This window comes from Pristis pectinata, chromosome 8 (genome assembly GCF_009764475.1).
Source record: "Pristis pectinata isolate sPriPec2 chromosome 8, sPriPec2.1.pri, whole genome shotgun sequence".
Lineage (NCBI taxonomy): Eukaryota > Metazoa > Chordata > Chondrichthyes > Rhinopristiformes > Pristidae > Pristis > Pristis pectinata.
The window spans coordinates 70153506-70169284 of record NC_067412.1 but is presented as its reverse complement, the minus strand read 5'-3'; the positions used below and the strand labels follow the sequence as shown (position 1 = coordinate 70169284).

The following is a 15779-nucleotide window of genomic DNA, read 5'->3' as shown; positions in this document are numbered from 1 at the left end:
TTAGAGCCAATGAAATTCTATCTAAGTATAACAATAATGAAGGCAACCAGGACTTGAGATCTTTAGACAGAAAAGCCTTATTTAGTACAATTAACAAAGGTATAAATAAAATGGTAACAACAGTGAGTTTCAATAAGTCGGACCCCATATATGTGGTAAGCGCAAAGCAACTTCTATAGCATTTGCTGCCAGAATGCAAACCATGATATCAACACAGACCAGGTAAATAATGATAGTGTGTTTTGTTTTCACTTTGTCAAATCTGTAGAAGCACAAATGTTAATTGAAGTTCATTCTGAATTTGCAAGATTAAATGTATACAGCTGAATTTATTACTTGAAGTCTTCATTCTTGACCATTGATTTTTAACACATAAGCTGAACCAAATGTGCAGTACACATTTTATAATCTAAAACTGATCCACTTTCAGTAATGTAGAATTTTTACGTAAATTTATATTTTCACACATCCAAATTAAGTACATTGTTTTCTTTATGGAATTATTATCATTGGCTTTGTAGATTTCCTCTCAATTGCATGTTTTAAGGTATCAGCTTTTCTCTGATAAAACAAATTGTTATCACTAACTAATTGGAAAGAGATAAATGGATTTATTAAAGCTATCTGCAGTATACCTGCTATTAAGCAACTATTCCATTTAAGATAAATTTCTGGAATTACTTTCTCTGGCCATATTACTCAAGAATATAAATATTTCTGAGATGGAAGGTAAAAGTAATTCTCATTAATCAATTAGAATTGTGAAATTGGGTAACAGTGTTGGATTGGGCATCATAAATAAACTCAAGAAATATCTAAATGTTTTGGAGAAAAAGCTGATGGATCATTGCCCAAGAAGGTGGGCATGTTTAATAAAAAAGGACATAAGAACATTTTGGAACAGATGATTATTATTATTCTGATGGTTTTGGTCACTTGAACTACTGAGAAACATTGTATGAATTTTTGCTGCACTTTAATGAATGTTACTGAAGAACATCATCCACCTGTTGACAAGTCCATGTTGCTGAATGGAGGATAAGAGTTTGGGGAAACTAAACCATTACTTATTTTTGTTGTGAATAAAATTGGCTGTCTGCATGCCAGAACATCTGGGTTTGATACGCTATCCATGCAAGGTAGATGATTTAGGCAGTAGTAGGAGTAGTAGTAGCTTTATCATCCTAGAATGCAGGGAAAGTAAACCATTTGGAGATGACAACATCAAACCATTTCAGTGCAAGATGTGTTTGTGAGTATCAGATGAGAAGGGCATGGATCATAATAAAATAAAAGGCCCAGAAACATAATTTACATATCACCTCTCAAATTCTCAAAACATCCCAAATTGAAACACAGTCAATGAAATACATCACCATGTCGTTTTACTAAGCAAGATCCCACATTCAGTGGGGAGACTGAATGGCCATTGAAAGATTGTTTGATAAATGTTATATGGAATAGCAGGAGAACTTCAATATTTTGCTTTCTGTTGGGTGTTCTGATTGTTCTGTCCATTAGAGAGGATCGATTAGGCCAGTTTAAAATGTCATATAAAAAAACTGGTACATTTTCAGAAGCACACCAGCACTTCTAACAGCATAGATGTAGACAAATCATGACTATTTGTACTAATCCCACTTGCCTTTATTAATTCCACATCCCTCAATGCTCTGCTCATTCAAGTACCTGACCAGATTCCTCTTAAATTCAGATCCCTTAAAACCTCCCCCCTCTCACCTTAAACCCATGTCCTCTGGTTTTAGACAACCCTACCATGGGAAACAGACACTGGCCATCAACTCCATTTATGCCCTCATAATTTTATAAACCTTTATCATGTCACCTCTCGGCCTTCTTCGCTTCAGGGAAAATAGACGTAGCCTATCCAATCTCTCCTTATAACTTGAGCCCTCCAATTCAGGCAACATCCTTGTGAATCTTGTCTGTACCCTCTTTAGCTTAATCACGTTTGTGTGGTGACCAGAACTGCACACAGTGCTCCAAGTGCAGCCTAACCAACATTACGTACAACTGTAACATGATATCACAACTCAGGATGTCGGCCGCTGAAGGCAAGCATGTCATATGCCTTCCTCACCATCCTGTCTACCTAAGTTGCCACTTTCACAGAACTATGTACTTTTACTCCAAGGTCTCTCTCAACTCTCCTTGGATTCAACCAGTCATCTACACACTTGGGGTGACTTACACTCTCCAGGGTTCTCCCATTCATTGCGCATGATCTATGACTGAGCCAAAATTATTAATATCTCTTTAAACCAGCCTGGACTTCTGTAACTACCTCATAAACATAATTGAACATCTTAAAAAAGGAAGAAGTTGTAAGTTAAAAACTAATATGATTCAAATGTAAAGACAGCAGCAAATTTTGTTCTGCTATTTTATTCAAATGATTTTTTTTTCAAAATTCCCTTTTTTTTGTACAGGATGTGGTTATCTACTGTTTGGAGAATGAAGTGTGTGATATCAATCACCGGGATAATGCAGGCTATACAGCACTGCATGAAGCTTCTGCACGTGGCTGGCTTGACATCGTCACACGGCTCCTGGAGCATGGAGCAGATGTAAACTGCAGTGCCCAGGATGGTACCAGGTAAGAATGGCATATGTGTTTTACCATTGTGAATTTTTTGCTGAATACAGGTACAAGTTGGAGAATGAAACAGTTTTCAATATTGATATCAAGCAGTCACAGCTCAAACATAGCTTATTCAATTAGAGAATAAACCTCACTTTTTGTTTTTTCTATAAATCCATCTATTACATATTACTGCCACCTTTATCTTGTATTCAGGACAATGCAGATGCTACTTAGCATCCAATCGCATGAAAGGGTAATGCAGGATGTAGCACTAACATACCTTTATGATCTGAACTAACAGCTTATCTTTCATATGCACTTAAAATAGGTGATATAGAAGAATTTAAGTAAATGCAGATGTGTTTTTTCACTTTAACAGCACCCTTGATAGCTGATGTTGTTAATTGTTCTCCCTTCTCAGTTAATTTCTCTGTCTCCTTTAAAATCTTCCATAGTCATTCCTCTCTTAAAAATAAAACTATTGACTTTTCTATTGTGCAATTCTGTTCTATCTCTAACTTCTTTCCTATTCAAACTTGTTGAATGTATTGTTTCAAATTTGTCCCCATCTTATCAAGAACTCCTTGGTTGAATCTCTCCCGCCAAGTTTTTACCCTTGCCACTGTACCAAGTGAACTCTGATCAAAATCACATATGACATCCTATGCAATTGTGACAAAGGTGAACTATCTTTTATTGTGTTTCTTGACCTGCTTGCAGCCTTTGATATGGTCAACTATCATTCTCCAATTCCTGTCACATAACTGGATGAGATATTGTTAACCTGGTTTCATTCCTTTTTGTGCACTAGTAGTCAAGGACCTGCCAGGCACAGCTTATCTTCTCGCACCTGCATTGTTATTCCTGGAGCTCTTTGATTATCTGTCCAGGGTCCCTTTCTGTTTCTCATCTGTATGTTGTTCATCTGCCACATCATCAGAAACCATGTCATTTTCCACATGTACACTGATGACATCCAGCTTCACCTCATCAGAATTTTCTTTATCCTCCAGAGTCTCAAACTTATTAGCCTGTGTCACGAACCAGCAACAAAAGAAACACACTGAGTCATGATTCAGTGTTAAAAACTATTTTATTAATCACTACTTATGATAATACGTAAAATAAAAGTAAAAATGTTAGTATGTTAGAATTAAAAATGTTAAACCTTGAACATTAACCCCAAAACTAAACTCGTCGTGTGTGTGTGGCAAAGTCCCAAACTCCAAGTCCAGGAATGGTTCTTAAAGTTCAGTTCAGCAAGCCATAAGGTGAAACATGAACAAAGGCTTCTTCAACAACCACCGTTGTCTGAAGATAAGACGTAGATGTAGAGAACATAGAGAGAGTAATTACGAAGTCCAAATGTTCCACGATGGAACCCAATTGACACCTCAGTGTTGACTTGGTAGTGACTTCCTCACCCTGAAAAGCATCTGAATCGTGGTCGTCCTTCTACAGGTCAGCAACAAAGTGAACTCCACCGGATTACTTCCAATTTCCATACATGGATTTCAATGGCAGACACAGTTATTGTTTCTCATCCATCGATAGAGAAACTAGCAGGCTGGTGTCTCCCTTTTTCTCTCTCTCTCTCTTCGACTTCGACTGACTTCTTCAACAACGTCATTACGTCCTTTATCTTCTGTTGACGTAAGCACGCCACACACACACACTCTATCTTAAAGGGACTTTCACCGAGTCCGTAACACCTGCTTATTTGACATCCAGTAGAAATGAGCAGAAATTTCCTCCAACCAAGCGTTGGGAAGACTATAGACTTGGTATTGGTATTGGTTTATTATTATCACTTCTACTGAGGTGCAGTGAAAAACTTGTCTTGCATACCGTTCGTACAGATCAATTCATTACACAGTGCAGATACATTGAGTTAGTACAGAATGCATTAAGGTAGTACAGAGTAAAAAAAATAACAATACAGAGTAAAGTGTCACACATACAGGGAAGTGCATTGCAGGTAGACAATAAGGTGCAAGGTCAAACAAGGTAGATTATGAGGTCAAGAGTCCATCTCATCGTATAAGGGAACCGTTCAATAGTCTTATTGCCGTGGGATAGAAGCTGTCCTTGAGCCTGGTGGTATGTTCCCTCAGGCTCCTGTATCCCCTGTCTGATGGGAGAGGAGAGAAGAGAGAATGACTGGGGTGGGTGGGGCTTTTGATTATGCTGGCTGCTTCACCAAGGCAGCAAGAGGTATAGACAGTGTCCATGGAGGGGAGGCTGGTTTCCGTGATGCTCTGGGCTGCGTCCACAACTCTTTGCAGTTTCTTGAGGTCCTGGGCAGAGCAGTTGCCATACCAAGCCATGATGCATCCAGATAGGATGCTTTCTATGGTGCATTGACTAAAAATTGGTGAGTATCAAAGGGGACATGCCAAATTTCTTTAGCTTCCTGAGGAAGTAGAGGTGCTGGTGAGCTTTCTTGGCCACGACGTCTACGTGGTTGGATGAGTACAGGCCTTTGGTGACTTTGTTCCCTGGGCATCACCTTCATGTCTCCCCCTGGGAATTGTGTTGAGGTTGAGCTAAATATTCACAATTTTGGTATTATACTTGACCCTGAGATTAGTTTCAAATGTTACGGACTCAGTGAATGTCCCTTTTAGATAGAGTGTGTGTGTGTGTGTGTGTCTGTGTGTATGTGTGTGTGTGTGTGTGGCGTGCTTACGTCAATAGAAGATAAAGGACGTAATGACGTTGTTGAAGAAGAGAGAGAGAGAGAGACACCAGCCTGCTAGTTTTCTCTATCGATGGATGAGAAACAATAACTGTGTCTGCCACTGAAATCCATGTATGGAAGTTGGAAGTAATCCAGTGGGGTTCACTTTGTTGCTGACCTGTAGAAGGAAACAGGTATTTGTGTGTGGACGACCACGATTCGGATGCTTTTCAGGGTGAGGAAGTCACTACCGAGTAAACACTGAAGTGTCGTTTGGGTTCCATCGTGGAACATTTGGATTTCGTATTTACTCTCTCTATATTTCTCTACGTCTACGTCTTATCTTCAGACAACGGTGGTTGTTGAAGAAGCCCTTGCTCATGTTTCACCTTATGGCTTGCTGAACTGAACTTTAAGAACCATTCCTGAACTTGGAGTTTGGGACTTGGTCTCACACACACACGAAGAGTTTAGTTTTGGGGTTAACGTTCAAGGTTTAACATTTTTGAATTCTAACATACTAACATTTTTACTTTTATTTTACGTATTATCATAAGTAGTGATTAATAAAATAGTTTTTTAACACTGAATCATGCTCAGTGTGTTTCTTTTGTTGCTGGTTCATGACACAAACCTTATATCTACAGTATGTCAGCATTATTTGCACCTCTGCAGCATTGCCTAACATCATCCCTCCATAAGCTCGTGTGCTGCTGATATCCTTGTCTATACTAATTGAGGCCAAACTAGCACTGAATGTGCAGCCAAATGTGTGTATCTAGTTTTGAGCTGTGGGCTTCACTTTCATCAACCCAACAAACCAAGGACAGAAAATAGGAGAATCCAGTAGCTTACCAGCTAAAAGGAATGAAAGCTTCTGTTTTGTGGGACAACTGGGTTTGGGACAGTGGAAGGGATAGAAATGGTGATAGACATTTTGCAAGGGGAGAGACCAGGTTTAGGAATTAAAGAGACCAGCACTGGGAGAGGAGAAGAGAGGGTTGAAGGGTGCGTAGCAGTAATAATCGATTGGCGTTTCACCTCTGGACACTTTTTTTTGCCTATACCAAGGTGGTAGGCAGCACACTACTGATTGTCATGACCATGTGCTTCCTGCCCTCTGAACTGAAGTCAAAAAGGAAACAATGCTGCTTATTTTCTAGACCACTGTGCTTAATATAAATTTTACCAAGACTCTTTCTAAAGACAAATGGCCAAAAATCCCAAAGTAAATTTCATTTGTGACTTCTAGAGGCTCAATAGTGATATCTTCTTGTATCTGGCATTGGTCATACTAGGGGTTTGCCAGTTTTGTACCAATTTATATATTGTTTTGCCCTGTAGGTGGAACTGGATTCAGACAACTTGGAAACATTTCAAGTTAAGTTCCCCACAGCCCAAAGAGAGGGAAAACATTCTTCATTGGATTTAAACCCAGATCATATAAGTTAAAGGCCAGTGTCTATTCTACCTCATCACCAATTCGCAATATTATCTACTTAATATTACATCCGTGGTGCACAACATATGGCCTGCAGACGGCATCTGACCCACAGAATGGTTTCAGATAGCCCATTCCCGATGAGTGGTGCAACGCCCAGAAGAGCTTTTATAGCCAATTGAGCCATGCCCCCAGCCTTACCAGCTGTTAAATAAAACATTCTTTTTTAAGTATTAGAAAATACCATTAAACCACTAGATGTTTTTCATTACATTCAATTACATGAAAATAATGTAAATTATCTGAAACTGTCCCAGATTTTATATGCTACCCAAGAGGCAGAGTTTTGAATGTTAAGATCTGTTGGGATGTTTGAAACTTGTTTGCCTGAATGACCCTTGAAATGTTTCAGATTGTCAATCTGGCTCGCTTCATAAAACAATTTATGCACCACTGTATTAGGTTATTAACTTTGTTATTAAATGAGAATTGGGATGCTTTTTTAAAAAAATGGTGTTCTTTGTGGGTACAGAAATTATTTAAAATTCTTATTCAAGAATCACTACATCAAAAGAAAATAAGAAGTTCTATGTTTCTAATTCACTATGATTATATCAGTTACTTGGAGTAGAGCCAATGGGAGCCTACTGTAGGTGATGAATGCAAAGTTGGTTTAAGCTGGACCTGGGTTTGAATCCAGCCAGTACTGACAATCTCATGACTCTTAAGGATCTTTTGTAATTGAGTTTACATAAGTTTAGCTCACTTCCTAGCGAATGCATAGTTACACAGAGAAAGCTTTCATTTTTTTTAAACTTATCTATGTTTCCAAGATCTGTGGATTTTGCTAGGAAGGCCAGCACTGATTGCCCATACCTAATCGCCATTGACAAAGCGGTTGTAAGTTGCCACCTTGAACTACTCCTTTACTTCTAGTGAAGGTACTCCTATGGTGTTTTTGGTTAGGAACTCCTAGGGTATAGATCCAGTGACAATGAAGGATCTGCAGTATATTTCTAATTAAAGATGGTGGGTGACTTGGAGGGGAACATGCAGGTAATGTTACTTACAGATGCTGGCTGCTCTTCTCTTTCATTGTGGTAGACATTGCAGGTTTGGGAATTGCTATTGGAATAGCCTACGCAAGTAACTATACTTCACTTTACTAGGCAAGTAACTACACATCACTTAACCCGGATAAATGTGAGGTGTTGCACCTTGGTAGGACTAATGTCAAGAGGCAGTACACTCTTAAGGGCAAGACCATTAACAGTGTTGAAGAGCAGAAAGACCTTGGGATGCAAGTCCATGGCTCATTGAAATTGGCGACACACGTAATTAGGGTGGTTAAGAAGGCTTATGGAATGCTTGCATTCATTAACTAGGTATTGAGTATAGGAGTCAAGAAGTTATAACGAATCTCTATAGAACTCTGTTCAGGCCGCATTTAGAATATTGCATGCAATTCTGGTCATCTCACTATAGGAAGGATGTCGAGGCTTTAGAGGGGGTGCAGAGGAGGTTTATTAGGATGCTGCCAGGATTAGAGAGCATGTGGTATCAGGAGAGGCAGGACAACTTGGGCTCTTTTCTCCGGAGTGGCGGAGGCTGAGGGGTGATCTGTTGGAAGTGTATAAAATTATGAGGGGCATAGGTAGGGTGGACAAGCAATATCTTTTTCCCATTATTGAGCAATTCAGAGGAGACATGAGGGGTAAGTTTTGTACTCAGAGAGTGGTGGATGTCTGGAATGTGTTGCCTGATAGGGTGGTGGAGGCAAATTCAAAAATTCATGGTGGGGTTTTTAAGAGGGGCTTGGATTGGCACATGAATGAGAGGAAAATGGGAGGCATATGGGCATTCTGTAGGTAGGAACGATTAGTATGTTGGCACAGCATTGTGGGCTGAAGGACCTGTTCTGTGCTCTGTGATACAGATTGCAGCTACTGTGCACACGTAGTGTAGAGAATGAATGATTAGGGTAGTGGATAAGATTCCAATTAAGTGGGTTGCTTTATCCTGGATGATGTTGAGATTCTTGTTGGAACTGCATTCATCCAGGCACGGGGTGTGTTCCATCACATTCCTGATGTGTTCTTTGCAGATATAGAAAGGCTTTGGGGTATCAGGTACTGAGTCATGGTGCAGAATATCCAACCTTTGGTCCAGTTGAGTTTTTGTTCAGTGGTGACCTCCAGTGGGGGACTTAGCAATGGTAATGGCATATAATGCGAAGTGTAGGTAGTTAGTCTCTCTTGTTCGAAATGGTCATTGCCTGGTATTTCTATGGTGTGAATATTACTTACTTACCAGCCCAAACATACAGCTATTCAAATTTGCTGAAGAGTTGCAAATAGAATTGAACATTGTGTGATCATCAACAAAGATCTCCACTTCTGATTTTATGATGGGAGGAAGATCAGCTTTAGATGGTTGCGCTTAAGGCACTGCCCAGAGAAACTTCTGCAGTGTTGCCCTGGGGCTGAATGTTTAACTTCCAACATCCACAATCATCTTCCTTTGTACGAGGTATCACTCCAATCACTGGAGTTTTCTTCCCCCTGTGTGTATTGATTTTTGTTGATCTGGAACTCCTGATGTCACAGTCAATCAGCTACTTTCTTGAGGCATACTCACTTCACATCTGGAATTCAGTTCCTTGGTCCATGTTTGGACTAAGGTTGTGATGAGATATGTGAGTGGTCCTGTTGAAACCTAAAGTGGACATCGGTGAGCAAATTATTGTTCAGCACCACTTGATAGCACCATAGACAATACCTTCCCACACTTTGCTGATGATTAGTTGACTCATTGGGCAGTAATTAGCCAGATTGAATTTGTTCATTTCAGCATTTATTGAATAGTACTCATTGAATCATGTTTCTTGTGCAGTACCTCACAACAGACTGGCTTTACCCAGGTGTATTCAGGATGCCTTCTGTCCAAAAAAGACAACTGAATGTGGTATATAATTGTTACTGTGCTACTGATATGCTTAAGAAATCCTTCAGTTATCATTGTGATTTTTATAATTCTGATTTTTATTTAACTAGCTGTTATCTAATTTCGCTAAAGTAGCCAATTAAATATGGTTTCAAATGCAATTTACTGCATTTTTTTTGTTACTTCTTTAGACCTATTCACGATGCTGTTGTGAATGATAACTTGGATGTTGTCCATGTTCTACTATCATATGGTGCAGATCCCACCCTTGCTACCTATTCAGGTCAGACAGTTCTGAAGATGACTCATAGTGAGCCCATGGAACATTTTCTTATAGGTATGTAGATAAACTACATATTTAATACTTACAATTATAATTCTTTAGTTTGCTCAGAGATAAAAACACTTTGGTTTTCTATATCCAAAGATAATTTGCGATCAAAAGAACAGATTAAAATTAATTTTTATTAATGTACTATTGTTTTAAAAAAGTACTTATAAATGGAAAAAGTGGATTGCACGCATATACAATTAATTTAGTTAAATCACATCCAGCACCTAAACCAATACCTAGTTTGGCAGTTCATATTACTCTCCAGTGCTACACACCAATTCCTCATTATCCAAGGAGGCACGCACTTGTCATGGATAACAAAAGAAGCAGGTACCAAAAGGAGCTTTCCTTTGTACCCAATACACCAAGTCAATACAAGTATGTCCTGTATTGGTATTAAAGCATTATCACATTAGTAAAACCATTAAAACATTTAAGTACTTGAAAGGAAATGGTATTCGCTAACAAGCTCCTTCATTTGAATGTGTTGATACAAACAGTGATTGGTCTTAAAATCACAAGGTGTAAAAAAAAGTCTGTTCTCTTTTCAAATAGTGCACAACTGGGAATCCTTTGACACAATACTTTTGCAGACAATTAGTGGTTTCTCATGCCTGCATGTATGTAGGTATAATTGTTCAAAAAAATTTGAGATGGGACCTGGGATTTATGACCTCATGAGTATGCAGATCTGAGGATAGCAAATCAGTGAAAAATATGGACTGACTGCATTGTTCAGGGTGCTATCTGTCAGACAAAACATTGAACTCTGTCAGACAAGACATTGAACTTTGGCCCTGTCTTGCCTGTTCAAATGTGTGACACTATGTAGAAAAACTGCAAAACAATGCCTGATTTGATGAAAGAATGCCATCCCCTAAATTAGACTATCAAAATAAGTTAACTCCCCACTTAGTTCTACTGCTTGTAAGACTTTCTTATTCATTAATTAGCTACTACAGTTTCTGCAAAAGAATAACTGCATTTCAAAAGTGCTTGACTGAAGCATTTTACAATACTCAGAGTTTAATGAAAATGAATGGTAATTCTTTACCTCTATTTACATGGTAATCTTTTTATATATTGTATCAGTTGGTTATCAAAACTAATTCAAATTCCAATCAAATTATCAATAGCTTTTTATTTAGAAAGCATGAAGGCCGTAAAAGGGTGAAAACGGCACCCCTTTCATATTGGGACATGCCTTAGTACTATTGCAATCTGTGTGTCCCAGATCTCTATGAACTCTTGGGGGAAAAAATAATTCTGCTAGACAATGGCGGCACGGTAGTGTAGCATTTAGCGTAATGCTCTTACAGCGCCAGTGATCGGGTTCAATTCCCGTCATGGGGAGTTCGTATGTTCTCCCCACGACTGCATGGGTTTCCTCCGGGTGCTCTGGTTTTCTCCCACATTCGAAAGACATACGGGTGAGTAGGTTAACATGGATGTAATTGGCGGCGTGGGCTTGTTGGGCCGGAAGGGCCTGTTACCATGCTGTATAAATAAAGTTTAATTTAGTTTATGATAAACTCTGTGAAACTGGTTTATTCAGAACTAACAGAGTACAAAAGGAAACTTCAAAAAATCCATAAACTTTAAAAGTAAAGATACTTTCAATGTACTTTAATTGGATGCAGTCAGTTGTACATAAGAACATAAGATCATGCATGGTATGAGGTCCCTTGAATCCACTCTCACATTCAGTAAAATCATGGCTGAATTTCTATATCATGTTCATCATAATTTCCCCATATTATTTAGTTCACTAATGCTCAAGCTTCTGCCAATGTCGGTTTTGAATGTACACAATAACTGAATATCCACAATTCCTTGGAGTAGAGAATTCCAAAAATTCACAGCACTCTGAGAGAAGAGATTTTTCTTCAACTTAATCCCCCGAATCTGTGAACTCTAGTGATGCCAATACTTAAGTAACGATGAAGTGGGCTTGTGTATGTACTGAAGACCATTTTCTGAAGACCTGTATTATTTGTGGGTCGTGCACATTGGTCCAGAGTAATTAAAGTAGTGTTCAAACAGGCTTTACAAACCCTTATCTCCATCCAAGCTCCAAAGTACAATAGCCCATCAGATGCACAAAGGACTTGGAATGAAAATCACAGACTTCATGAAATTCACAATAAATCCATTATTTTCCTTCATGATTAATTTTTTTTAATATATATTGAAATTGAATTGTGTAGTGCACAAAGGTGGCACTACGTTATCCATATTTTAGGCATTTATTTTTTTCCCAGATTCGGGAACTGTCTGGCTGTAGAATAATAACAAAAAGTGATATTTAAACAAAACCTTCATCATAGTAATAACATCCCAAAAGATTCTGAAGAGCACTATTAAATAATATTTGATCCCAAACCACATGTTAGGATGGATGACAAACAGCTTGGCCAATTAAGTAGATTTTAAGGAATGTTTTGAAGAAGGAAGCAGAAGCAGAAAATTTTACTTGGGGGATTCCAAAAGTTGAACCATAGCACTGGAGTAGTGCAGATATCTCAGATGATTAGAGGAGATTACAGAGCTAAGAAGGTATAATGGTACAAAGAGCTTTGAAAGCAAGGATGAGAATTTAAAAATCTCAAGAGTAGAAATTAGATTGTGTAGCACTGTCTTTTTAAGCATGAAAACATGATGCAATCCAAAATCATTTTTTTCTTGGTGTAGATCATGCTAGTGAAAATTTCTGGATTAAAATTTCTGATAATTGTAACATTTAACCAGTGATCCATTTTACTGCGCCTGACCAAATGACATCACATGTTAGGCATTTTACATTTCTGCCCATATTGCTCATGTGAGCACCTTTGGCAGCACCCTGAGGACTTCGTCTATATTTTTGCTTTTCTCATGATTTAAAACTTTGTTTTGGTGAATCAGGAAACATACCTATGTAGTCTAAACACTGCATATTGCTTGAACACTTTTCAAAGACCAAGAAGAGTGCTACAACTAGCAGGGAGTTTTTTCCACCACTTAGCTGCTAAACTACTCATTCACTGAATGCCTCAATGGTGACACCAATAGCAGCACTCCATTACTGGTGGCTTTAGGATAGATATGGCAAGGCACATGGGAAGTATCAGGGACTTCAAGCAGGAGGTAAAAACAAGCTCCTTCTGTGAAGAGTCTATTTATAAACATTCTTCAGAGACACTGTGTCTACCTTATGACCAAAGTATTTGCAAGTCCAGGTTTTCAAAACCTGCCCTCACAGCTATGAGACCTCCTTCTGAGGTTTCATACCTGGACTGCTCTCTTTGTGGAGGTAAGGTAGTGGTGAAAGGCTACAGGTTCATTCCAGGCAGTAGCAGCAGCAAATCTATGCCTTGTTTCTTAACTTGTTGCACGCATCAGCAAGAGAAGTTACTGAGGTTCTCTCTGTGTGAAGGAATGATTTTATTTGCATGATTTATATTAGAAGAAGGTGACGTCTTGGACACCACTATTTGCCACCATTGCTGGTTTCCTATGAATGCAGACCACAATTGATTCCACTCCAGTACCCATAATGGTTCTGATGAATAACCCAGACTTTTTCATCAAGAGTGTGCTTCCCCTTCCTAAGTAAACAGCTGGTTATAGGTCATGAGAAGAATCTCCTGCTGGTCAATCCATGTTTGCTGGCAACATTAACAATATCCAGGGGCATAAGAGCTGACCTCTGCTCTTATGGGTGCTTGCATCAGTTTGGACTCTTAATCAGTTCAGCACTGTCATAATGAAAGGAATCAAAGTTTCAGGATAGTAATGGAAATGCTATTGGTCTCATGATGAAATTCTATTGTCTGCATCAGCCTGGGCCCTCCCTGCAGTATATGCCACCCTGGTGCAGAAACTTCATTATGGTGTGCTGCATAACTTTATCAACAATAGAAAGCAGCCAGTGCTAAAGTGAGAGCAGCTCAAAGACCTAAAGCCTAAGGGTCATTAGGCAATGCCTGAGGACCAGTTAGAATAAAAAGAATTATGAGGGCAATAAAGGCTATCAGGAGATGAGCCATCAGCATTAATAGTCTCATATCCAGTTCAGTGGGTAGCATTGCTCACACAGACGATTTAAAAAAACAAGATGGAGAATTGCTTCTGCTAAGGATTCCGCAAAATCATAATCCCCAATGCAAAGCAAGTGGTGCTGTCCAAATTTCAATTGTTCCCAATAAACACTATATCCGATATCAACTGGGAGAGCCTAAAAGATGAATAATACCTTCCCACATTCTGCTATACACAACTACCTGCATTAATTGTAATACATGAGTGAATAAATCCTGATCCAACTTGCTTAGATAGCTTGCTACAATGTCTCTATTTCCTTTCAGATGAGATGATAAATTGGTTATTGGTATTGGTTTATTATTGTCACTTGTACCGAGGTACAGTGAAAAACTTGCCTTGTATACCGCTTGTACAGATCAATTCTTTACACAGTGCATTGAGGTAGTACAAGGTAAAAGCAATAACAGAATACAGAGTAAAGTGTCACAGCTACAGGGAAGTGCATTGCAGGTAGACAATAAGGTGCAAAGTCATAACAAGGTAGATTGTAAGGTCAAGAGTCCATCTCATCGTATAAGGTCGATGCCGTTCAATAGTCTTATCACAGTGGGATAGAAGCTGTCCTTGAGCCTGGTAGTATGTGCCCTCAGGCTCCTGTATCTTCTGCCTGATGGGAGAGGGGAGAAGAGAGAGTGATCTGGGTGGGTGGGGTCTTTGATTATGTTGGCTGCTTCACCAAGGTAGCGAGAGGTATAGACAGAGTCCATGGAGGGGAGGCTGGTTTCGTGATGTGCTCAGCTGAGTCCACAACTCTCTGCAGTTTCTATGATGCCATTAGGTGACAATAATTGATTTATAGCTATGTGTGGAAGAGTTTTCCCAATATCTTAGTTATCGTTTCACCCTCAGTCTTCATCAAGGATACAAAGATTATTTTCTTGTTTATATCATTGCTGGTGGGACTCTGCTGTGAGCAAATTGACAGTAATTAGTAGTGGCATTTTAAAAACAGTTAAAGTTAAACACATGAGAAGACTATGAACACTGCTGCACAAATAAACGTGATTTGCTGCCATTCACTGTCTTCTGATCGAATTTTACCCTCATGGGAACTTTATTCCTTTGGAATCTTCTATTATAAATAGTAAATTCCTGATTGTGGTCATACTAGTAGGTTCAGGATTTTGTAAATTACATATAAATATTATGACATTGACATAATGTGATGCAAAAATTTATTAGTGCTTTCCAATAAAATATTTTTATTAATTGTAGAATATTTTACTGACTTGAGGGGACGAAGTGAGGATGATCCAGCCCTTCGTTGGGAATTTTATGGCAGTTCTGCATGTGGTGAGTACAAAAATATTTTTACATATTCTTACAAAGAAAGGTGAGGATTTCAATTACTTTGTTGATCACATATAGTATGCTCTTTTGTGGATTCAACTAATTAAGTAATTAATTTTCAAGATTGGTTAGTTTGATGAAAATCCATTTGATCCCAGATTAAAAACAATTAAATGCAGTGGCAGCATATTGCATTCTGTCTCTGAAGTTCTATTTTAAAAAATTGTGGAAGGGCATTTCAGAAGCTACCATATGACACGTTTTCCACAAGTGACTTGGGTCAAATTTCTATCCCTAGTTGCCTGTCCTTATGGATAAATTTATACATTAACTGATCCCTTCCTGTATATCCTCACTATGTGATATGTCAATATTAATGTGTGGTTCCTGAACATGATTATAG

The 15779-nt window shown here is 38.7% G+C and overlaps 1 protein-coding gene across 8 annotated transcripts in view; it reads left to right on the top strand.

Annotated features, from left to right (window-relative positions):
- bcorl1 (BCL6 corepressor-like 1) overlaps positions 1-15779 on the top strand; it is a 183144-nt gene that overhangs the window by 153201 nt on the left and 14164 nt on the right. For all 8 annotated transcript variants that reach the window (XM_052020783.1, XM_052020782.1, XM_052020780.1 and 5 more), the window contains 3 exons: positions 2451-2617; positions 9861-10006; positions 15302-15379. In XM_052020783.1, the coding sequence (XP_051876743.1) occupies positions 2451-2617; positions 9861-10006; positions 15302-15379 (391 nt within the window). The remainder of the gene's footprint in view (positions 1-2450; positions 2618-9860; positions 10007-15301; positions 15380-15779) is intronic.